Source organism: Taurulus bubalis, assembly GCF_910589615.1.
Source record: "Taurulus bubalis genome assembly, chromosome: 8".
Taxonomy (NCBI): domain Eukaryota; kingdom Metazoa; phylum Chordata; class Actinopteri; order Perciformes; family Cottidae; genus Taurulus; species Taurulus bubalis.
The window spans coordinates 9,490,863-9,516,619 of record NC_136596.1 but is presented as its reverse complement, the minus strand read 5'-3'; the positions used below and the strand labels follow the sequence as shown (position 1 = coordinate 9,516,619).

General features: G+C 40.0%; 2 protein-coding genes across 2 annotated transcripts; one reads left to right on the top strand and one right to left on the bottom strand.

Annotated features, from left to right (window-relative positions):
• Positions 1 to 410: 410 nt before the first annotated feature.
• Positions 411 to 19,396, bottom strand: hip1rb (huntingtin interacting protein 1 related b; the record flags this gene model as incomplete). The annotated part of the gene is made up of 32 exons (XM_079222572.1): positions 411 to 1,534; positions 1,637 to 1,867; positions 2,379 to 2,440; positions 2,527 to 2,650; positions 2,809 to 2,914; positions 3,058 to 3,158; positions 3,300 to 3,362; positions 3,466 to 3,496; positions 3,763 to 3,821; positions 3,941 to 4,051; positions 4,790 to 4,926; positions 5,144 to 5,251; positions 5,362 to 5,448; positions 5,579 to 5,726; positions 6,857 to 7,051; positions 7,248 to 7,349; positions 7,449 to 7,565; positions 7,684 to 7,772; positions 7,865 to 8,048; positions 8,545 to 8,617; positions 8,725 to 8,789; positions 8,888 to 9,055; positions 9,292 to 9,367; positions 9,693 to 9,750; positions 9,896 to 10,036; positions 10,751 to 10,812; positions 11,043 to 11,119; positions 11,239 to 11,319; positions 11,532 to 11,588; positions 11,955 to 12,097; positions 12,347 to 12,410; positions 19,316 to 19,396. The coding sequence occupies 32 exons, from the start codon at positions 19,394 to 19,396 to the stop codon at positions 1,526 to 1,528; spliced, it is 3,210 nt and encodes a 1,069-aa protein (XP_079078698.1). The 3' UTR covers positions 411 to 1,525.
• A 3,868-nt stretch (positions 19,397 to 23,264) lies between these two features.
• LOC306739812 (hydroxycarboxylic acid receptor 3-like) lies at positions 23,265 to 24,239 on the top strand (the record flags this gene model as incomplete). Its single annotated transcript, XM_079221873.1, has 1 exon — positions 23,265 to 24,239. The coding sequence occupies one exon, from the start codon at positions 23,265 to 23,267 to the stop codon at positions 24,237 to 24,239; it is 975 nt and encodes a 324-aa protein (XP_079077999.1).
• Positions 24,240 to 25,757: the final 1,518 nt, after the last annotated feature.

Below are 25,757 nucleotides of genomic sequence, written 5' to 3'. Positions count from 1 at the left end.
ATTAGCAATACATTCTTTTGACTAGCATTGTATAATTCTCTTCCGTGAACGTCATTACAGCATTAGTTCACCGTGATGTTTGAGAAGTCATCCCATTTACAGTCGTTCCTGAAGGCAGCAGCCCTACCTCCACGTTGACTCAGAGTCTTTGTGCGCATGCCTTGACCTTCTGCGTACACACCATTCAGCTTTTAAAATGTCCCAGCTCTACTTCGCACTTGAGGTAAATTGTTTTTGTCAAAATGTAATGTTTTATTAATGAATACAACATTCAATTGTAGACAAAAACTATTTATTAAATATTTGTATTGTATGTGAATGTGCTTTTTGTGACGTCGTTATTGTTCAAATCGAACAAACAAACAACAAATAAGAGTTACGAAAAAGCTTGAGACAAAGTAACACAATAGGACACTAAATTCAACATTTATTATTCATCTGTTTGACATTTACACTTCTTACAAGGTGAAACCACTATTATCTTTACTAAAATATATTAATAGGCCAGGGTGTATAAAGACATTTCGTACAGAGGAAAGAACATTTAAAAAAGAAAGAAAGATGCATTTTAAGACCCTTTCCGTTAGCCAAAAAGAAGAATTTGACAATAAAAGACACCTACATCCGATGTTTGTGAAGAAGTGAGCTATATATATATAAAAAAAAAAAACTTCCACATAATACCCAAGTTCTCTTACAATAAAGAGACAATCAAGAGATGTTTAGATATAAATTATACTTAGTGCGAGTGGCACAGTCCTCTACAGACTGTATGTCTTTACAGGTATGATTCAATGCATTAGTAGAGCACACACAAGCCAAGGCCTCTGAGACAATCTTGTACCGCTGAGAAAGAAAGTCGTTTTGCACATAAAAGGAAATCTGTCCATCATGAAGGCAAAGCCAGAGGTAAGTCAAACTTTTGCAGCAACATGTAGACACATGATATGAAACACAGGTTTTCATTACCTCCCACCACAACATAAATAGCATAGTGTACATAAAAAACAATTTGATACGCTCTGTGATTCAACATGGTGTGCAAAAAGGTTGTTCAAAGCATGATGAAAACTGATAACATAAAAACTATAAGATATGCTGTCGATTTGTGGTTATTATCGAGGTGTCTATTCTAAAAGCAGCAGTAGTACTTAATCATCTAAAATAGTTGTGATGCAAAAAAAAAAAAGTACTTTCACACAGTCTTAAAGTATAATATTGACCTCTCTTTTTATTCTTTATGATAAAAAAGGGTTCTGCCTGCATGTACATTTGTCTTTAAAAAAAAAAAAAAGGGGGGTAAAGTAAAGATAGCATAATCCTAATAGGCATCAAGGGTCAAAAAGCAGCCTTCTGGTCCATTTTGGCAACAAAAACAAAAAAAGAAAGGAAGGAAAACAGTAAGATGCAGAATGAGGCAGAGGATTGTCAGCATGCAACTTAAAGGAACCATATGTTCACGACATGGTGAATCTGGTCAAACCGACCATCCATTTGTGGAGAACTTTCCTCTTCTGCTTGGGCATTACTTAAACTGGAACATACAGAAGAAAGAGACAAATAAAGATTGGATTTATCAAATAGTCCATTATATTTCATCACATGTAACACGCAGCTTTTTCTTCACATCCCTTACCGTGGTTTTGGGTGGTATGTAGGGTTTCTGGGACAACGCAGGTTTCTTGAAGAGAGCAGGCTTGCTGAGTTTTGGTGACATGGTGACAGGATGGTCCAGCAAAGTGGTTTCACCGTTCCCCTCAGGAACTTGCTCTGAAGGAATTCCGGCCAACTCATAATGCTTCTTCCTTAGCTCGCCCAAACGCATGCGCTCGTTCCCCAACTGACTTTCTAATTCCAGCAGCTTCACCTGAGGGGTGAGAAATAACCAGGGGGTTATCTATCCATCTAATCTTGTTCAATTTAAGTTAATTTGATTACATTCCATGTAAAATCAGTTGCATGTCAAATTATGTGATATGGGAAAATACCCCAGGTCATTATACTATTATACCATGTGCTTGCATTGAAATCTGTCAGTGTTAAATAGTGTTTTCTCTCAATTTATTTATGGCTGAATATATTAATTGGAATTGGTACAGTTTTCAATAAGATTGCAGAGCTTTTTAAAATCACAACTAATAAATAAACTCATCCTAACGACACTGCAAACATTTACCCTTCTGAAGTCATCATTTAGAGATCAAACAAATATGATATGACCTGTGTTTGAAATTATGCCTTTAGACTTACAAACTTGCATTAAAATCAATTTAGATCTACAGAAATAAGAGTGAATGTTTTCAGAAGTAAATATCAAAAGTAAGGCACATACACTTCAAGCCTTTGAAACCCCTCACAGTTCTGTGACCATGACTCACCTGTGACTCCATTTCTTCTTTTCTCAACTTGATAATGGACATCCCAGAGAAGTCCATGGTTTCTGCACATGAAAAGTGTTTAAGAATTCTTAAACAGATGCTCATCAGAGTCCAAACTTATCTTGTGCACAGATCAAATTGTACTCACCTTTGTCCTCCAGGTGCTCCTGGCCCGTCCTTGTTGAGGCCACCACATTAGCTGCCATTTCATTCACATGGCGAGAAGCCTGCTGGAGAACTGACAGCCTCTTACTGTTGCGTTCTGCCTTAACCTGAGTGCAAAGGAGAGCGCTTTAGTGAGACTAGATGACACAATTTAGACACTGAACGAACATATCTATTAGCATACTACAATGTAGTTTATTCCTACAATAATATAGTATCTCAAAAGGTTTTATCATTGCATTTCTCTTCTAAATCAGACTATTACCTTTGAGGCAGCAACCAGCTGTGCTGTGCTGGCAGCGATCTCGTGGGAGCAGACAATCAACTCTTCATATTTGCCCGTGTGCAGCACCACCTTATCAGCAGACTCCCTGTGAGGATCAGGTCAATATGTTCACTGTGCCTTTAGGTGCAACACAATATTTCTAGCAATGTGCCTTGAAAAACTAACTGGCAGCCGCAATATTCCTTTTGTTATAAGGCAATACAAGATGCAATGTCCTGTGTGACTTACACCATCTCTGTAGCTCCCCAACCCACAGCCTTGGCAGCAGAGATGAGCCCCTCAGTCCAGCGAGAGTTTCTGGCATAGAACTCCTTCATGCTCGCTGCACCCTGAACAAGCCAAACAATAATACTGTTAGTTGTTTTTCTGAATGGAACAGAGCAGCTCCCGGTTTGAAACAAAAGCTGTTAAACTCAAAAACAAAACAGAGCTGTCAGTTATGGATTCAAAATTAGAACAGTGTGACTCACCCTCCCACCCTCAACAATCTCCTTCTGCAAGTCTGTAGATGACATGATCAGCATGCGGATGGCCTACGAAGAGTGGACAATAACAAAGAAGAACCAAGACATTAGGTAAATAATTAGAAACCAGATACATGCAGGGTGGACTAAGGCAGTAGAGAACATACAGTACCTTCATCAGGTCTGTGCAGCTGTTGAGGATTCTGTAAAAAAATAAATAATTGAAATGTAAGTGGACATAGTTATTCATAGGTTTTACTTCAGTTAACATTAATTGAAGACTGGCAAAAGGGTAGTAACAAGTTAAACAAAGACAAGAGGATGCATTTTGTTATTGTGCCATTAGTCTGATAAGATATTTTAAATCTCAAAGACTATAACTGTACCCACCAGTTTGATATTAATTAAACTTAAACAGATGATGCATCTTGTTACAAGTTGCTGTTTGATGTCCCAAAAATAAACAAACCTTTCATTGACCTCCAGTTTTATTCCTGATGTGTCCTTTCGTGCTTGGTCCATCATTTCCTTAATACAAAAGCATTCACGACATTTATCAGTTACAATAGATACACTGCACAATATAAACAGGTACATTCTTTAGAGATAATACGAGGACATCTTAAAGCAAGTGTTACATTACTTACATCAATCCTGCGGACAGCTTCCTCAATAGCTGCTGATGTTGCAGCCATTTCTTTATCGACCAGATCTCCTAGCTCATCCTGACGAATGTCCATGCCTTTTGGCCGCAGCTCCTAGATACGAGAGAAAAATGATGATTAGTAATTCTAAAGAAAAATACGAGCGATTATGATTAAAAAGGACTTAAAACAACACTGGGGAAAAATTAACCTAAATGATAACAAGTTTTGATGCAGAAATAAAATTTGATATCCAAACAAATCATAAAATACCAGTGAAAAAAGACAACAAATTGTATATCCACACCCAAACACTGCATTAGAACACACTGATGCATTTACAGTGTTCATAATGCAGGAGGTAGTTGGAGGTGCTTCCTATGAATTTTCATATTTTTGTAGAGGGAATCTAAAGTTGTTAATGTTAATGTATCAGTAATCCAAACACCCCCTGAGTCAAAGACAGAATCCAGCAATTTATCTTTGGCCTCCATGGAAGCAAAGAATAAAGTGGTTAAATTGAGAGTACATCTCCACTTAAAATCAATGTGAGACTAACTTTTCAGCTGTGAGAGTTGTGTTCACCTCACTGTCCCAGAAACAAATAGTGGAAGGAATGCTTAATAAATGCTCAATAAACAGCATGAGGTCTCTTTGCTTGCAGCAACATTAAATCATCTGCAAGCGGTAAACTGTGTCAGAAAAGTGTACTCATTAAAGAATATAATTCTTTATAGAACTGTTATTCATATCTCATCTCGTGAAGCTGGGTCTCCTTATCGTAACAAAAAGGGAAAGCACTGGCAATTACTGGAAGCAGTACTTAATTTTTTTTTTTTTAGTGTTTCTCACCTGACCCAAATTAAGGATCTTTTGAATAATCACTCGAATGGAGGCCGGGTCTGCCCTTTGGAGGGTTGTCTTGGACTTCAGGTCCTTGAAGAACTGAAGACTCTGAGTGGCACAGCCTCTGCAGTTCTCTGTCAGTCCTGTTGGGAGTAAAAGAGCAGTGATCAGCTATCAAACATGTTCTTTTTACACCAACACTTAAAACTCACTCCTCAAATTCAGCTCGAAGCACTAAATCAGAGGTTTGAAATCAAAACTGGAAACATATTTATGATGGAGATTTAGCTTTACATTGGAATGAATGGTGTAGGTACACAACTAATGCAATGCAAATAAGACATTTCAGATATTCCTTACGGTCTGCATGGTCTATGGGTGCCATGTGTGCAGTGGCGCTGCCATTAATAATTGTATCCGCAGTCAAGTGGGAGAACTGGGTCAGGGCCCTCAGCAGGCCTCCAGCATCTGGTTACAAGAGCAAACAGTAAGAAAGCAGTATGCCACATCAACAAACCAGCCACAAACTGTCATGGGGTCAGCAGGGTCATGTTGAATCAGAAGCAGAGGAAACTCACCACCCATGTTACTCAGATAATCTGCATGGCCCTTTTTCACTTTGTCAACGGAGCCCAGCGCAGCCTCCGCCCGACTTATGAGGTAATCTGTGTTTGGAGGACAAACAAGACGATTTAAAAAAACAAAAAACAAAAAAAAACACAAGATTTGTTTAAGTCACTTTGCTGTTGATCTGTTTAGTTTATGTCTGTTGACATAATAGAACAGGGGTCTGACCTGGAGAGCTGGTGCAGCGTATATGAAGGGGGTCGTCCAGTTTTGCAACAGCATCTTGGATGATGTTCTCAGCCTCTGTGACGGTACCCTGCAGCAGAGCAAACTGCTCCTCCAGAAGCTTCTGGTTAAGCTGCTCCCCCAGATTCGTCTACATGCACACACACAATTACACATTTAAAAGATCATGCATACGTGTATGGTTTAATGCATGTTGATGACGAGATAAATATACTAGGTGCAGTGAGTAGGCTTAAGTAGAATGCAGGAAGTTCAGATAGAGCGTTTGCACATTTCTCCCTGTAAATGCATTCATGCACACCCACATTCTGCTTCAGGTTTTGAAATTCGGATCATTTAAAAAAAAATATTATCCCAAAATTATTGTTCGTTTGTATTTCTTAAAATATATTTTAAAAAAACACTTGCTTCATATTGGTTACATTTACATCAACGATGGCCTGGTTCCAAGACCATTTATGTGAGCTGTTTTCATAAGGTGCCTGTAATGCTATTTTGATCCTTTTCACGTTTATGTACTCCATAGAGTAAAGCCTGATCAATCGGTCTTCGTCTTTCATTCATACTGTCGCCATGGTATAGACTCCCTTGTGACCATCTTTATATGGAATAAGCCAAAGCTGTGCTTCAAGCCTTTTCCTCTATTCATATGGTTGAGAAGTGAGGGCTGGTCAGCAAGTTGATTGCTGTACTTGCTGACCAGCCTTCACTTCTCTCTCTCTTCCATTTTTACAAAGAACATCCAGTAATCTGCCTTTTTTTGTACATAGTGTTAATTAATTTACCTACGTTGTTTTTAACCATTTTTCTCATGCGTTTTGTCATACTGTATTGTATCTGTGCTGTTTGTGTGGACTGCTACTGCCTCTTGACCAGGTCATCATTGTAAATGAGAATTGGTTCTCAATTGACCTGGTTAAATAAAGGTAAAAAAAATTAAGAAAAATAAAGGACGTGCGTCATCAATCAGCTTGGACGCCATTATTTGTCACAGCATGCTTTCTAAAGTGCTGAAAAAACTGACCGAGTCATAGTTTGATTTTGTTTATACCGTACAGTACAAGTCTAAACTGCATGCCAATAATTTTACCAAAGTGGAACAAACTCTATATCCTAATTTTTGGGGGATTGTGAGTATTATTTTAAGGTTACTTCTATGATACTGCAAATCATGTAAATACAGCTGTTGTACAAATATCATTCTCTGGAATAAGTAAGGAGAAAGAATAAGGGGAGACTTGACCGTCCTGACTGACTGACCTTCTCCTGCAGTTTGCCCTGCAGATCTACCAGCTCCCGGCTGTTCCTCTCACGCTCCTGATGAAGTGACGACTGCTGCACCTGCTGCACCTGCCGTAGAGACGACAGCTCCGCCTCCTTCTCACTCACAGACCGCATCAGACGCTCCTTCTCCGCCTGCAGAGCCGTCACTGAGCTGTTCATTTGCTCCGACGTCTGGCAAAGGGAGAGAGCGATGAGGGAAGCCAGAAGAGGCAGATGGCCACGAATGTCGGAAGGAAAGTCCATCCGGAAATGTGTGGCGAGCCTCAAGCCTCCAAACACAGAACGACTCTAAATACTAAATGGTGGTGAATCAGCTAATCATAGAGGCTGTGGCTTTATTATAACGTTACAGGTGAACACTCCACACCTTCTCGCTGTTCTGCAGAGTCCCCTTGACGCGCATCACTTCTGCCATCTTCTCCTCCAGATCCCTCTTCAGCTTCTCCATTTCAAACTTCTGCTCTTCCAGCTACAGTGACAATACAACATTATTTAAATCCATGCACACTAGCACTGCTACCTTGAAACCCCGATGTTCTTGTAAAGAAAAAAAAAAAAAAACACCAACCTTCATGTCAGCTTCTTGTTTTATTCGATCAACCTCAAACGACAGCTGCTGTTTGGTCCTCTCTACCTCTTCCTGGGTCTGCTGGGTTGCTGATAGCATCCTCACAGTATCTGCACTCTGTCGGCACATTAACACGTTTAGTGTTACCACACACAGCCAGGTGATGACATCTAATTTAAAACAGACATCTAATTTAAAACAAACATCTGAAGACTGGTCTGCAGTCGTTCTGTACCTTCCGAAGTAGTTCGGCATGGCTAGACACCAGCTCTGTGTGCTTCTCCCTCAGCTTATTGTAGCGCTGCTCAGTGGCCTGTGCTCTATCTGCACAGAAAAGATAAAGGACAGCGTTATCATATGCACACAACCACATTTTGTCCTTGTATATTAGAGACAGTATATTGACTATGTTTTACTTTCTGCTTCATTGAAGACGGCCTGTGTGCTCTCATGCTCTGCGTTTCGGCGACGCGTAGCCTCCAGCTCCATGCGCAGTTGTTCATTTTCCACAAAAGCATGTTGCTTCTGTGCACGCTGTTCTTCCAGTTCGGCCTCCAAACTGTTGATTTGGGACTTGAGTTGTGTGATGTAACGCTGAGCCTTCAGGAGAAAAAAATAAATAAAAAAAATCATGACATGTTCAATATTCAACATGACATTTTCATCTCTTAAGATGCATTTATAACACCACCAGCTCGTCTGCACAGGTGTAATTGATCAAATATATCATGATCCAATTCTATTTAGTTTGTCAAAGCCATTCCAGTGAGCCAGCATGCACAATGCCCTGGCGCACCGAAAAGGAACAGGGCCATAATTAATGTTATGGATCACACCGATGTTTACCCTGCTGTGAAAAAGGCCTATAGAAATAACACGAAAGTCCAAACGTGACGTCAAAAATCTCAACTGGACACTCCTGTCTCGGTCAGAGGCTACTTGCCACATTCCACATGTCAGGAGCAGTATTTGCCTCCACCCAACACATGACCCAGATTCCTTTGCTCATAGATAATAATGCCCTCTCATACCACAACTCTTCTATGCAGACACAAAAGAAGCCTGAAACAGGTGATTCAGGACCAACATTCCTCACCTCTGCTTTGACCTTCTCCAGCTCTGCTCTCAACAACTCCAGGTCTTGCTTGAGGCTCTCAATCTGGAGATCCCTGCCAGACAGAAAAAAACAGTCATAATGTCCTGGCGCAGATTACATACTGAAACCAAATGGTCTGATTGACGATCACAGGCTACAGTTAAAAACACCCTGGCTCACCGGTCATCGAATCCTCCATTTGGAGGTCCAAACGCCTTGTCAAATATGTCCAATTGCTGAGAAAGCTGAAATAATAGTAAGTGAAAAAGCAAACACAGCATCAGGGTGCTATTGTCTGAGTGCAAGTGGCTGTATGCATGCATCAGTGTCATGTGTGCCATACCGGTGGCTGTGCCTGTATGCTGGATGTTGAGACGTTGCTGACCTCGATGAGCGGCTCGGGATCATCGTCGTCGTCGTCGTGTTGCTCTGGTCCGTACTCATCAGGGATGACCACCACTGGCTTTACGTGCTTAGCCAGCGAGGCTGCATGCAGGAAGTTAGGTGGGGACTGACAAGGAGACAGACAAAAAGTACGTTACCGTTTTATTTATGGTCGTGAGAAAACCGTCATGGCAAGTTTCAACAGATCATAGTGCTCTACATAAACAATACAAAACAGGAAATTTCCCCAGTTTGTAGGTAGCATTAGCAGTATTAGGTTTATTGTGAGGTAATTGCATATGCAAGAGGGAGGCTGTGACTCAATCATCCAACCTCTCCCTAACCCTCTGAGCTCTTTCTTACATCAGGCAGCTTGGGGATCTGAATCAGCCTCTTAAAGTACAGCATGTCTCTGGCTTTATTGAAGAAGGTCTTTAGGCTGTGGAACAAAAGACAACAAGTTAATATAATAAATGTTTTAGACTTATTAGATGGCTTTTATGTGTTATAATTACAGTTGGCAGGTATGGCAAATTGTGCCATCCTCTCTGAACTCAGCAGCAAAAACATGAATGCATCCGTGACCGTGACGCCATCCGACACCACAAAGGGCGGGAGATGGGAAGCAGTGCATGTGCACATTTGCATGGGCACTGATGGGTGAGGCAGGATTATGTTGCACTCTTCCTTTGGTACAATAATGACTGTCCGCTTTGATGCAGCCACTCTCATTCACTCGTAGCCTGAGCCCGTGGATGTCCTACCTGTGGAACTGGTCATGGAAACGATCACGGTGTCCTTGTAAAGTGTCAGCGGGGAGACCTGAAATCCACAACATCGTTCTTATGCTTTAAAACAATAGCTTGAATTACAGACATAACTGACTTGCTTTATTTTGTTGATAGAGAACATTTACCAAGTTAATCCTAGAATGTATAGGCTAAGAGGGAGTAATAACTGTTCTTACAGGCATGCAGCTTGAATAGCAGCTTGACGGTGAAGTGGTAGAGCTGACTAGAGTCCTGGACAACTTGAATGAGTGGAGAAAGCCGACACTGGCCTGATGTGAGAGTGGAGATGGCGATGGATGTGTTGAGCTGTCGGATCACTAGGAGAGAGAGAGAGAGAGAGATCACAAATAGGAGCACACAGTGAATGTTAAGAATCCGTTTTGACTTTCACACCAAACATTTTGTTGTGTGCTTTTCCATTTTAAATATCTGTGCTGCAGAACACTTTAGATGCTGGCCTCTAAATGATGCCCATGCCTAAGCCTCATTGGATAATCGATAAAGGCCTCTTGTGTGACAATCACAGGCTTGTACAATCATGTACTTTCCCCATTTTGTAAATCATCCTCATAAATAAAATGCAGACTCTTCTATTGAGTCAGCCACTGTTGAAAAGCTAGTTTTCACATTTGATTCTCTTGCTACTTAAGTGTCTTTCACAGTACAGCTGCAAAATGTGTTTATGGTGTTCAAGACGTCATCTTGGGGCCCAACCCTGCAGGCATGGGAGGAGCATACCGTTGCAGTTTCACTGGAGGAAATCAACTTAATGTCCTCTAATTGAAGGCTTTTCTTTGAACACAAGTTAAAACAGGTGATTTTTTTTCTCCAAAAAAAATAAAAAATAGGGACTACAGTCTCTGTGAAAAAAGACAGGACAAGAGTTGCTCACAATAACCCATTCTTCAAAGGGCTATTGGCTTTTGGACATAAATAGATAATGTCAGCAGGCTGCAGCCCTCTACTGTAGCTCAGGTTTCTCTTCCTTGGAAGAGCAGAATGGGGGAAAGGTGGGAGGTTGTTTTATTCACCTGTCTCGGCCAGCCTCAGCTCTGCGTCCAAGTAATCAAACACCTCCACTGTGAGCTGGAACCTGCAGGAGAGAAGTTGATACCTCTGTTAGACAGAAAAGAGGCCCCACTGAAAAACGATGATGATGTGACCCTGTAGAATTAAACGAGCAGCAGGGCTTGTCCATTGTGTTTTTTTTTGTTGCTAGTTTGGCTGACGGAAGCTTGTGCTTATGACTGCTGATTATAAATGTGGATTCAAGGTCAAACAGATAATTAAATAAAGTCACTTCCACAGTATTTAGAAACTCACACATTATTAATGTCGCTTCCTGCAGTGCGCTCCAGGACTTCGTCGGTGGCTTCCAAGTTTGGAGGAATTTCTGAATGCTGCAGAGGTGCATTTTTGGAGGTTTAGTGTCTATTCCCATTTATAGTGTGAATTCATATAATTTTTGCTGAGTCGTGCATTACCATGTGGGGTCACATAAGATGAAGGATGCTCTTACCTTCACATGAAACTCCATTTTTGTGCAGAGCAGCTTGGTATACAGAACCACCAGCTGTCCATATTTGTCATGGAGGTTGTTCTGGAAATGCAGGTGGACAAGAATAAAGCACAAATAATATTGATAAATATATTCTGTCCACCTTGTCGAGTTGAAGCCTTTTGTCTTACTGGAGGGAGATTATTTCAGCCTTTACACAAAATCCAGTGAACCACAAATGTATAGTTCTCAAAATGCATGCTTTTGAAATCATTTAGGAAAATAATGTGATAAAAAAAGATGCAAGGACTCACCCATAGTGTCCCAATTTCAACAAGAGAGCTGTGATGCCTCATGCAGTCTTGTAAAACCTATGAAGGTGACAGCTTGAATGAACAACTCTTCTCATTACGTTGAAATTAATGTTAAAAGGCCTTAATTTACACTTTAAAGTTAACTATTTCAGTTGTCATTACCAGACGTAATAGAACAAGGAAGAAAGCCAATATTAAAAGTTAAAGCCAATATTAATAATCACATCATGTAGGGTTTAAAAGTTTTTTTTTCTACATTTGATCACACTAACAAATGCTTATGTTTAATTATTTTTCCAGGCTTTTTGTTGAACTCATGATGCTGCAACAGTCTTTGATCACTCAACAAATCTGCTCTTTTAACATCTCTCAGATGTCCCAAATAGTAAGAGGCGGTAAAGCGAGGGGTACTTGGTGCCGTACATTGCGGTGTCCATCCCGCAGGACTTTGTGCAGCACATGGCAGAACTTCCAGCTGAGGATGGAGCTGCTGGCGAGAGGGAAGCCCAGAGCGTAGGACCAGAAGGTGTAGGCTCCCTTCTCCCTGTGAGTCCCCAGGATGATTCCTGTTGTTGTGTTGTTAAGGAAGTACGTACAGCATGTGCCATTCCCACACAATCTCTCAACGAAATGAAAGTAGACATGTTCCTGATAGCTAGGCTTCACGATATATATACACACACCGTTTTAGGAAAAATCAGGTGACCATTTGTATTTCTCTAGTACATCTCATTACTTTATCCTCCTTGGATACATAGATACACTTAATGGTAACCCCTTTGTGCAATCACATATTTGAGCTTTTTTAAGGATACGTCGTGCATGTTTCTCCTTCACAGGCATCTCAGTGGAGTTGATGGCCTTGCTGATACTGCTCAGCTGAAAAGAGAGGAGAGGAATTAATCTTGGATCTTGTACGGCTTGCTTCTCCACCCACACAACCATCAAATGTAGGGCTTACAATGGACGTAAAGACAAATACACAAGGCATGAGAAGTTAAATACAGACTTTGAGACAAACAAATGATTACAGGCTGCGCTGTAGTGACAGGAATGAATCAGAGAAACAATGACTCTGCACTGTGTACACACAGAAGAACCTTTGGCTTTCACCTTGTGGTTAGCTGGTTTAACTGACCAACAACTAAATGGGTAATTCAGGATGAACTAGCAGATAGATTGATGCTAAGCTTAGACTGACTTAAAGTGAAAGATGGCCACAGAAAATAAGTCATGCAGATTCCCTTTTGTTTCGTTGCTGGCGCTATATCACAATCTTGATTAAGATATGAATCAAACAAAGTTTTTCCATATCTAGTGCTGCTAACCTACCTCTAATGTCAACAAAATGAATGTGTGTGGTGTTACACTTTATGCATCGTCATCTATGGAAGGTCAGGTCAGAGAAAGCAAACCCTGCATCTAAAGATAACATCACATACTATCCGCCTGATCAGGAGAGCCTGAGAGAGCCGGTGTGTCATCAGAACCACAGAGCACACAAGCTGCTCTGCAACCTGTCCAGCAGGTAAATCAAGTGTTGCAGAAAAGAAGCAGGAAGAAAACACACACACAGACACACAGTATGTCCTCACTGTTGAATATGCGTCCCCAAAGACAGTCACTTATTTCTATGAACCTCGGATACAAAAGCAATATGATAACTTCCTGGTAAGGTCACGTTACATCAGGGTGCTCTTCATGGTCGTCCCCCTTTTGTGCCAATGGAATGAGATCTTAGTAGTCTTGTTTTTAAAAAAGGTCTTTGTTTAATTAGCACATAATTATTCATGTTTTTAGAAACAATCTAATCTGCAAATAGATCTGACAGTTATAAATCCCTCTTGAGCAAAGGTGTATGTTATTTTTTTCATGGATTAATTCGAATGCCAAATGATTTACAAGGTTTTTCAATTATAAGCAACCAAGAAAAAAACTGAGCAGTGAACATTTAAAAAAAGACATTAGCTAAGTTTCTGTATCTTTTATCATCCCACACACACACACACACACACACACACACACACACACACACACACACACACACACACACACACACACACACACACACACACACACACACACACACACACACACACACACACACACACACACCATTTCTTGACAGTAGCTTGATGCTGAAATAACCACAAAAATTACAGCAGCTGTGCTTAGTGCTGTGATTTGCAAAGAGACAGCATGAACAAGATGTCGCCAAAGATGGAGAAAGTCCTACAAAGTGGGCTGTACGATGCGTTTGAACTGCATTTTCCTAAAGATTGTTGAAAGGTAATTTAAAAATATACTTTTAAATGGTTGGGGGGAAAGGGATCACTGAGAACTGTTAATATTCATCTCTCTCCTTCCTTCCTGGCTTTTAAAATCATTTTGGATTATCTAGTCAAATGTATTTCAATTTGAGCCCAAATGCACAGCAGATGTAGAACATATAGAACAATTATCTCTTATAAAAATGTCTATGATGTTGCCTTTTAGGATCCTACAAGAGAGATTTGAAACATTGACTCACTTACACATAATGATTAAATAATTAGCGATGCTATTAAACAGCCTTAACAATTACCCTGAACTACTGTGACAGCACCCAAAACTAAATTAGGCTTAAAAACAGTATGACGGGCCTCGCCTTAAGTCACAATTCAGTGCTGTCTTTTGTTTTAAGAGAAAATCTACACTGAGGTGTTGCAATCAACTACAACTGCTCGTCTTTCTTAAAAACAGCTGGGAGCAGTCAGAAATGTATTTCAAATTCATATTTACTTGTTTATGTGCACTGTGTCCTTTTAACACACCCATTGAGATGCATATAATCTCCATGATGCTGGCAAGCCAGCTTCCCCATCACAGTATTACATAAGAGACTAATCCAAAATACAGTTCGAGCATTTAAGTAGAAGCATCTTCAATCTCGGCTCTCTTCCCACATAAAAACACTCCTTAAACCATAGCATGTAAAGAAATTGCACATACCAGTACATGACCGCAGAATACTCAGATTCTTTGGTTTTACCCTCAAACGGAGGCTTGAAATCCATGTCATATCTTTGTTTGAACCATAACATATCAGTGGCAGACGCCCCTAATCCCACCAACTGGATAAAAGCCTCTTTAATACATCCCTTCCCCCCCCTCAACAAACACACACAGAACCACCAAAACATACATGGTCACATAACAAAGCACAGAGGGGCTACTGTGGCGTTCAGAGTGAGGGGTGGACTGCTTCTGACGCAGATGAACTGCCTCGTCGTTTACTCAGGGCAAGTGCAGTGGGCTAGCATGGAGGCCCGTGTGACAATGAGGGGTTTGTCTGGGGAGGAAGGCCGACAGCTGGGGCAGAAGATTGGGTTGGATGGGGGCCGCTCTTTGGCACACAGATCCTGGCACTGAGGCCTCAACAGATGGCCACTGAGCAGGGAGACTCTCATAGTACATTCAGAATTGCTGTCAGTCAGTCAGAGAGAGAGAGACGGCGAGAGAAGGGACGGGAGGGCTGGCAATCGGGTCAAAATCTCGACCCCCATATTGGTAATTTCATATCTCGATTACGATACATAACACAACATAGCATGTTTTCTGGTAATTCAATTACTAAATAGTTGATATGAGTATTTCCTCATTTAATTAAGAACTTTGGTATATATGGAATACAGATTTCAGTGTCACTTGTTGGAGCACTGCAGTATACATACCCTTACCTTCTCGTGCTCAAGGCTACTGGGAAAGTAATTGGCACTGGTTCAATGGGGACCAAACTACAGTAATCAAAGTGACTTCATCAAATGTTTTATCCGATCGATTAATCAACTTATCGTGACAGCTGTTATTAAGAGTCACCTTTTTTAATTGCCTGCAAATGCAACTACTTCTTGTTTTACTGTGTTTTTTTCCATTATAACTGAGAAACGCTTTGCAACTACACATCATGTGAAATACACACAATACAAGTCTTTCGTTAACCTACAGCCAGGTCACACACAAACACAGATACCTTTTCCTAAAAGCCATGGTCAAATGTAAGTCAGATGCAATCCTAACTTTTTACGAACGGAGCAATTTGGTCCAAGTGCACCCGACTGGCCAACAAGTGAATGCTGCATGTGGCTCAAGCGTCAGTAAATCCTCTGACCAGCAGAGAGGAGAAGTGAGAGGGAGGGAAAGCCTGGACTAATCCCAGAGGCCTGCCATGAGGTATGTTGCCGGCTAGCATTACTGTAGCCTCCACACAGTCACTCCAGTCTCCACGCTGCGGGAATACCTCCAATCTTGAGGCGTCTCCGCCTTACCTTGTCATCTTTGCCTTTCAGCAGTGTGTCCATGTGCTTAGACATCCTGGTGTGGCCGAGTGTATGAAATTAATGAAGTCAAAGCATCAGCGCTACACCTGAGCTGCTTCTCACTGGACATAATGACCCGAAGCAAGAGCACTTATTGCAGGTCTTTATCAGCTTAATTCAACAGACTCCTGCTGGAGCTCTGGCTGACAAGGTCACAAACAGTCTTTAGCACAGCTCACACCCATTGGCTAGATGAAGCCCTAACAGGAATGCTAACAGTTCACCTGACTGGTGCATCAAATCAGTAGAAGCCGTGAGTCACAGACGCAATAAAGCAAACGCAAAATGAAGTATATCCTTGACATAGTTTTCAGTTTTCTTTTAACAGCTTTGTCAATTTTATATTATTTCTCAGATCAAATTATTTTAAAAAGGCTTACTTTTGCTTTTTATTCAAGTCTTATTGTGTTGCTCTGCTCCCACTCCTATTTATTTGTCTCTTTACAGCCTCTCCCACATCAACACAGGCAATAATCATAACAAAGAAATCTATAGTGGACATCCAATTTTGTACTCATTCTAACTGCTCATGAACAGACATAAAAAAAAACTCATGAACAGACATAAAACAGACATAAAAACCACACGTTGTGTTCATCTGATGTAGCGCAAATTCTAATGCCTCAGGTTTACCGTCTTCTCTTATTGCTATAATTTATCAACTAATTGTGTTCATACATCATATCCATTACTAAATGCAATGGACACACTTGGCTAAGTAGCTAATAGCTACTCCAGACAAACGTGGCAACAGCTACAAGACAAAACACTCATGCAAAATAAGATACATATTTTGTCATAAAAGACTGTTCACTTTGATATGATCGAGCTCCCTTTGAATAGAATTCCCTTTCATTTCATGAAATATGTTAACGAAAGCAGCATAATGGAGGAAAGTGTCTATAATCGAGATAACTATTGAATGACTGCACAGATAAAGTTGTGTCCTATTATGAGGTTCTGTTACACTGCATCCACTAAAATATTCAGCAAAAGACAAACAGTTCTTGAGCAACCAGAAGGTTTTTGGCCAGTTGTCAGAGCTGGTTAATTAGCTAATGAGTCACATTATGTTCATGATTATGAGTTTGCAGGTAAAGTCATAGTTTGAATTCACCCATTTTTGTTTGTTGACAAACATTGACATAAGATCTCACTGCAAAAACACAGTATTCACTTAATACATCTATTCACTTAACACATCTCTCACAGCTTTTTTTAAATGTTTTAATTAAAGAGTGAAACAATGCTCACCAACATGCTTTTAATTCTCTCTCTCTACTCCCACTCAGTAGCTGCGTTCTTGCCCTCTGGTACTCCCATCCCCCTTCCCTCCCTCATGGGCGCTCACTCAGGCAACAAGAGTAAGGGAAAGCAAACACGACACACAAACACACAGGACGCTGTGTGAGACATTTCACCTTGGTACCAAGGTCAACATAAAGAGGAGAGAGCACAGGAGAAGAGGGACAGTGAGCTGCAGCAGGAGTTTCAGTCAGAGCACTCGATGAATCAGCAAGACTGAGAAACTATAAATATATATATTTAAAAAAATAGAGGTTTGTATGGGCTCCCAAACACAGCAGCCTTTTAAACATATCATGGTTAAATTGTTGTTAAATATGCCATTTTAAAACTGCTTAGTCAGTACATTTTGCAAGCAGTTAACCAGTTGAGTCTCCAAACTACCTGTAGTAAAATGCTAATAGGAGGTGGTAAAGAGACAGACAATTATCAGGAGGAGATTCTGCTAGCCTTGCCTACTTAATTTGCATATTGCCCAGTGGATTCATGCAGCTGAGCAGTGGCACCCGACAGTCATTCATATAAACAAGAACACCAGTTCAAAACTTAAAATGTCACCTAGTTCCACTCAGTTTTGAATAAGCTGTGAATTTTAAACAACACAACATGCATTGTTGAATATTTGTTGCACAGCGTGACACTTAGTGAGGCAACAATGCCCAGTTTTGAGATTAAAACTGGACCTGCTTGGTGCCATTTGCTGTTCTTGCAACAAATATGCTGCAACATTTTTACCAAAGGAACTTGGGGCAACAAACATGCCATAGGGAGGCAGCTGGGTAAAATATGTATGTATGTATGTATGTGTGCTTATGTATGCAAGTATGTGTGTGTTTGAACGGTTACATCATGTACTCTGGCCATTTTGTGGGAAAGACTAGGCGCAGATGAAAGACAAGCAGGAGTCCAATCACCTCGGCTCCACCTCTCTGCACGTGCTTCATAAGTAAATACAACACTGCCGGAGGAATATAAAACAAGTGGAGGAAAACCACAGCCCATTTTAGATAAAGCACAATACGGAACGTGCTGTAAGTCTGAACTCCTACGCAGCCGTTTCACAGTTTGTGTAGTTACTCAACCTTGTCTGAATCTCACATTTCCATGTGAGATTGGGGGGAGTGGGAGGGAAGCTCCATGACCTTAACAGATTTAAGTGCCTGGTCAACAATACTGCCTACATTGAAGTATCTTGATGTAAAGAGTATAAATGAGTATACAGGACTGTAGTGAAGCAACTACTAGAATCCACAAAGCACCTGTTGTTGCACGGAAAATGTGACAAACCTCATTCCTTCAGTGCACAAAGGAAACTGAATCAGACTTACTGAAGTACTCCACAGGGGTAATATAACTCAATGCTAAAGTGCTATATCCAAACACAAGGCTGATAAAGACAGAGAAACAAAAGTCTGTATGGGAGGAAGGGTGGCCAAACAGGAAGGACTCGATCAGCATGATACCAACTACAGACTTCACGGAGGACTGAATGGTGTGTCAGTCCCAAGTCTACTTTTTAATCACGTAGACAGATGCTTTCATTAAAGGAAAGTTCACCACAAATGACAAAATACACGTTTCCTCTTACCTGGAGGGCTATTTATCAATCTAGATTGTACAAAACATGAAATTGTACAAAACAAGGTATGTGGATTATTTTAAGTAAGAACCCAGGTCAGGAGACATTGTTTCATTTTTCAATCTCATACATTTCAGTTGTATTTTTTTGCTATTTGAGCACCACAAGCCGAGTGCCACATAGTCCTTATTGGAGAGAAGGCAGACGTCTCTACTGCCGACATCGCCAGCACTCGGCAACTCACTCAAACACAATCTAGATTGATACACTACAGGTAAGAAGAAAAATATGTATTTTGCCCCCTTTTAATTTTTTAATTTTCAAACATAAATTCCCACGTCAAGGTGTTAATTGGAAATGTGGCCTATGCGGTAGCCTTCACCGTGAGCTCCGCACGCACGCGCACACACACACAACTCACACGCTCGCTCTCTCTCTCACGCTCGCGCACACACCACACACCACACACACACACACACACACACACACACAGCAGGCTTTTTATCAAGCGCAAGTTCCCGCAGTCTCAGCTGTGTTTGTACCTGCTGTTTGTCAAAATGCTCCCTCTCGGCTCCGAGATTGGCCTCATTTCGTCGGCTTTTCCCATGCCTCAAGCTGTTCATCCTCTCGTTTTGACAATGACGGTTTCAGCGAGAAAACAAAAATATAAGACACAAAATATCCAGGCTAGAGGAAATATCAGCGGGGTCTTCTTTTATCTCGACTCCATATAGTCTCTGGGACATCTCCAAGCTGCGGCTTCATTGCTGGCGCTGCATCGCGGCTGAAGGAGGAAGCGCAATGAGTTACGTAGATAGGTCCTCCCCCAAGGTGGAGGGACTCATCATCATCATCATCATATCTTCTGCCGCCAAAATCATCGCAGATAAGTGTTTTGAATCTGCATTTTCCTTTTTATATTGTGCTGCTATGATATTTAGTTATTTTTTGACGAGGCATGCTCATCTGGCCGTCTCTCTCAGCTGCTGCAGTGACGTCACCTCAATGAAATCAAAACACATGAGGATTATAAATATATTTTCTTTCGGGATTCTCTCATAATCTGCTTTTACAATGACAGTCAAGTAGATGTGAAATAATAAAACCAGGAAATGATGCTCAGATTAGGGCAGACCGCTGTGACACGTGGAAACATGGGCCAGGTCATAACTATAAAGCATCGTACTATTCACCATACATATTACAAAACATTTTGTGACATTAATGAAAACTCAATAATGAATGTTTTAGGACTGTATTTAGAATGCAAACAATGCTTACGTCCTCTAAAATAAAATAAACTGTTCAACATGTCTTTAGTCTTTCTGGATATTTCAGTGACAGAAACAGGAGAAAGACAGTACATAAATGTGTGAACATATTATGAACATGGATGAGTTATATAAATCTATGCTTTCTTTCCCTTTAGTGACTACAAACCCCAATGTCCTGTAGTCACTTATGATAACTTCATTATAATTGACCTCACATTGAGGTGCAGCTGTTTTATGAGGCTCACAACTTTAAAACGTTAGCAATGGATCAGACACTCTAATGCATCTGCTTCTGGTCATTTAAATGTCCTCTGGTGATTAGCTTTAATAAAGTATACAACAAATGACAATATATTTTCATTATATTTTTCATTTCACAGCTCAAGCCCAAACCTTTATGAAGAAATCTATTCAAGCAATAAAAGATTCAAAGCACACGGTCATTCATTAAAAAATTGAACAACATGCGTCTCATGTGCTGTGGTGTGACACTGGAATAAGAAAACTAACACTTCACTTGTTTCTTGCGTATATTTTAGGCTCTGGCTGCATTTCAGACCTCCTCAAGGCTGGAGGACTGGAATTTCACGTTTGTTGCGTCGGGTGGCGTTGTGACTACGCTGTTTTGTTCCCAAGTATGCAGGTGATGGGACAACAGGAGAAGGCAACAAAAGGAAGGGTTTGCCTTACAGGCTAAACTGGCTCTCTCACATTTTTGCACATTTTTAAAACTGCTCTGCCCAGTCTCTGAACTGGCAAGGCCCAACTCACATCCAGTCATAAATTCCTGAGTGGGAAGCCTGACATGTGACATGATAGTGACTGATAAGTCATGTGAGAATAGTTCAGTGTACACTTGTGTGGATTTAAGGATAGCAATCCAAAAGCACAGAAAACACGTTTCCCCCCCACAGCTGAGTAAACCTGCTTCTGGTCTCCTAAACATGTGGCAAAGGCAGCATTTTCAAATGTTATCCACTAGATAGCAGTAGAGGGTTACAAACTGAGTGAGTGAAAAACTTAGCTCCCTCGTAACCCATTTCAGCCTTCTGTTGCCTCTTGATTATTAAGTAATGTTTATGAATTAATTCTCCACAGAATTCATTCAACAAGACTAATTGACACTGTTAATAACAAAAAAATCTACATAAAACATCACATTTACCACATTACAAACCACAGAAAATATGTTTTTCATAGCCTCCTTTCTTATCGTTTCTGAAGCATTCTCCAAATAAAGAATTTGATTCAAATATCATGTTAAAACTACTACTCTTCTTTTTTTTGATTATTTATCTATTTATTAACAATGTTAAAGGATGAACATGATTTACATGAACATGCACAACAGTTCAATTGATACATTCGATTGACCATACTTTAAATACAAATTAGCAAATACATCTCATACATACACCATGCTGCTGATTTACAAAACCATCACACTTCACCCAGCGCAGAATAAATAGTAATTGTAAACTCCATATACATTGATGTGTATCTCTGCCAATGTACGCAGCCGCATGTGTGCGTGCACCAACAGGAATCTACAGATTCACACTTACACTAATTTACACATTAATACAAGTGTCTATGTGTGTAGTGTTCAATCCTGTCTCAGTAAGGTGACATTTCACATTCTCATCTGCCTCAGCAGTGCTGTTGAGAAGACACCCAAGCGTGAAAGCTAATCTACACACAGGAAGTCACACGTCCACACGGATCTTTCTCTTTGGAAGGCTGTGAAAGACATGATTCAGTCAAATATTAATTAACCTCAACAAACACAAAACAATACCATTTCAGTTTACTTCACATGTTTACATGCAAATACGTTGATGTCTGAAAGATTCATTTGTCCTGAATGTTAATTTATTTTTACATTCAATTGCCTGGTAATTAAATGAATTGATTCTATTTGAAATGGCCGTTCATTTATCTGTTCAAATTATGTCAGACATCCCAGATTCCCTCACTTTACCTCTTTTTTCATTATAGACTTGAATCGTGTTTATAACCAACAGCATCAAAGCAATAAACAGAGACGAAGACATTTAATTGACATATTCAGACCATTTATTCAGTGCTGTATGAACTGATGCACCTCAAGTGTGAGTTTGGTCATCGACAGTTTGGCAGTGACATTAATGGACTTTGTGTTTTAGGTTGATGGGCTTTGACCTTCAACTTTTTAACCTTTTGGCTTGGTTCATTGTCCTCTCAATCCTGAGTCTCTGTTTTCTGTTCCGATGCTGCATCGTAATGCTGCCACCACCTTCACTGTAGGTTGCCATGAGGAGTGATGCCTGCATGGTTGTAGTTCTTGGCAAGTGACAATGAGCTTTGGTCTGATCAGACCACCATTTCTATTTCTTAGCAGTCCTAAAAGTGGTGAGTAACACCAGTGTTGTGTGGCTTACTGCAGTTGCTGCAATTTCACACATTTCATTTCACATGCACTGTAAAGCTGACGGGTTAGTTATCTTACCAACACCTTTCTTTGAAAAGAATGTTTTGTTGTTAATGGGTATTATACAAATATTTCAAATTAATTATATAACAGCAAAATGTGGCAAAAGTGAAAGGGCTCAAAATCATAACCAACAATTTACATATCTCCAGTTCTATATTAAAGCAACTGAGAAAAAGAGTTTAATAATTGTTAATAATAGTTGTAATTGAAACAAGATGAGCAGTCAGTTACACATGAAGTGACAGGGATGTTAATTAGGCAAGTTAGACCCTTTAGCTCTGGAATCACAAGCAATGTTTTTGCAAAGAGGTGTATTAACTTCAAGGGAAGGGTTCCCGATGTGGATGATTACAGAGTTTATTCAAGTGGATTGATTTAAATTGAAGATTGATGCAATTAAATAAATAACTAATTAGTGATTTGTATACAAGATTTAAGGGTAAATACTAAAGGTTTCATCATGCAAAGATATTGTGAAGTAATGCTGTTTTTTACTTCCATGTCCTTTAAGAGTAATTAGCCTTCCCCTTTGTAGTTTTCTGGAGAAAGATAGAATCTTTGAGTAAATATAGATTACTTTGTGGGTTAACATTGAATGAAAAGCGGAACTTCGTCGTGCTTCCTGTAAATGCAAAAACCACACAAAGTTTTTTTCCGTTTCAACGTTTCCTTTTAAAGAACGCATACAGTTGTCAAAGGTTTATTTATTGGATCTGCAGCCAGTGAGGCAGCACGTAAGTCAACATGCGATGCAATTTCAATGGAACCCTGCTGATCAGTGTGCTGCCGCCAGTGTTGTTGACAGAGTTCTTATTTGGAGTCCTTGGAAATGGTTTGGCACTCTGGATCTTTTGCTTCCACATGAGGCCCTGGAAGAGCAGCACGGTGTTACTCTTCAACCTGGCAATGGCTGATTTTCTGCTCAACATGGCTTTGCCTTTCCGTGCCATCTACTACTTCTCAGACATCAAGTGGAAGTTTGGACACGCTCTGTGCAACATCTGCCTCTTCATGTTGGCAATGAACCGCAGTGGAAGTACCTTCTTCTTGATGGCTATCGCTGTGGACAGGTACATGCGTGTGGTGCATCCCCATCATCCCATCAACTCTCTGAGTATCTCCAAAGCCATGTGTGGGGCGGTTGCAATATGGTTGCTCACCATCTCATTGACAGTTCATGTCTTCAATTTGAAACACATCAACACAACCCACTGTGAGAGCTTCGTTGTTCATACTGAAATGCACCATAATCTGAACTGGCACAAGTTTGAGTTTCTCTTTTCCTTCTATATGCCTCTGCTCGTGGTCCTCTACTGCACATTCCACATTATTGGCCACCTGAGAAGGAGACAGTTGGCCCAGCAGGCGAAGATTAAGAAGGCTCTTTGGTTCATCATTGTGGTGGCGGTGCTCTTCATCGTTTGCTACCTCCCAAGCAACATCACACAGCTGATGATTTGGATCCAGACCCAACAACTAGCCAGTAAACTCCCCGATACTGAAGCTTGCTCTGCTCTGGAAGACCTGACCGTTGTGTTTTTCATCACCATTAGCCTGACCTATCTCAACTGCATGTTGGATCCTGTCGTTTACTACTTCTCCAGCCCTACCTTCAAGAACATCTGCAGGAAAGTTCTTCATCTATCCCATGCAAGCACATCTGAAAGCACAGAGAGGAAAACTCGAGAAACAGGCTCCCAGTCGCTCAGCCAGCTCTGATCACACAATCAAGGAAACCATTAAGATGGACGCAGCTCCGTAGTTTTTTTATGTGTCTTTCAAAATTGTCATATAAGTGCTAGATATTTTATTTTTAACAGTTATCCAGTATATATTGAATGCAAAAAAATGTATTGCCTTCGGAAAACATATGCAACGTTGCAATGTTTTTATTTTGATCTATATATTGTTTCTGAATATTTCTTTTGTATAACATATGCTACATATGGTACATAATAGTTTGTCCAATTTACAGACAATTGTCTAAACTCACAATTCAGTGTTGTTGTTGTGTTAGTGAAGTCCATTAAATTAACCAGATTGTTTCAAAAATAATATCAGCTTATGAATAAAATATCATTTAAGTGAAAATTGTGTCATAATTACGGAAACACACATATCAACTGCAATGATAAACATATCTCATAATGTCTCCAGCTTTCTCTAACCAGGCAAGCTACGACCATTCATTATGATACCAAGCCATATTAATGATATAGAGAGGTCCTTTTAGATAACAAAAGAAAACTCCAAATATTTGTATTCGGTCAATGCAAAGTCCTCTTTATTGGAACAAGTAATTCAAACTTTTGTCCTCATCATAAAAATGTGGCATGTTTTCCTGGATTATTTCCTTTAACACCTCAATACATAGAAGTCACGACAAGAATTAAGCACCAAAAAGCAAATAGATCAAGTTGTATGCTGCGATCACTGCTGCAGGAATGCTTTGGCGCTGTAATGCATTAAAACACAAGCAAATATGCAGTAGTCTAGTCAAAATGGCCGAGTATTTTAGATTAAATACAAAAGAAAACATGAGATGGTGAAAATGTATTATATTATAGAATATAGATAAATATGTATACATTTAGATTATTGTTTGTTATTGGTGTCCTTACTAAACAAAACGTTTGTTTATTCCCTATAGATAGAGGACAACCACCAAAAAGCTCTTTTTTTTAATGCAAGAAAAAACAAAAACTTGATTCACATGAATGAGGGAGCGGCATGAAACACATCTGTGTTTGGTTTACAAGTATACCTTCAGCATCTGCTGACTTGTGGCATTTAATGACACAGTTGATAGATCTCAATATAGATGATGTGGTTCATAAATGTGGTGCATAATCTACATAAAAACAGAACACTTCAAAAAATAAATACCTCTATCTTTAGATGGCTTCCCGAAAACTATGCAGACAGCCATCAAAAGGTTATTTTAAGAATGGATTCATATAGCAATGCAATCGAGAAAGCTTCCACCAACAATATAAATAACTACGGTTGACTACAGAAAAACATTTTGCAAACACAAAAACTAATTTGTTTGACATTCTTCTCTACATAGTGCATGCTGTCATTACATTTACAGAAGCTACCTTGCCCCGTAATGAATACTTTTCTACTAATAAACCTCAGGCCTTACAATGCAGACCAAAAATGCATTTATTACATGTTTTAAATACTTTACGGTATAACTAATTTGTCATTTTAGGCTTTTTATTTGTTAATTAT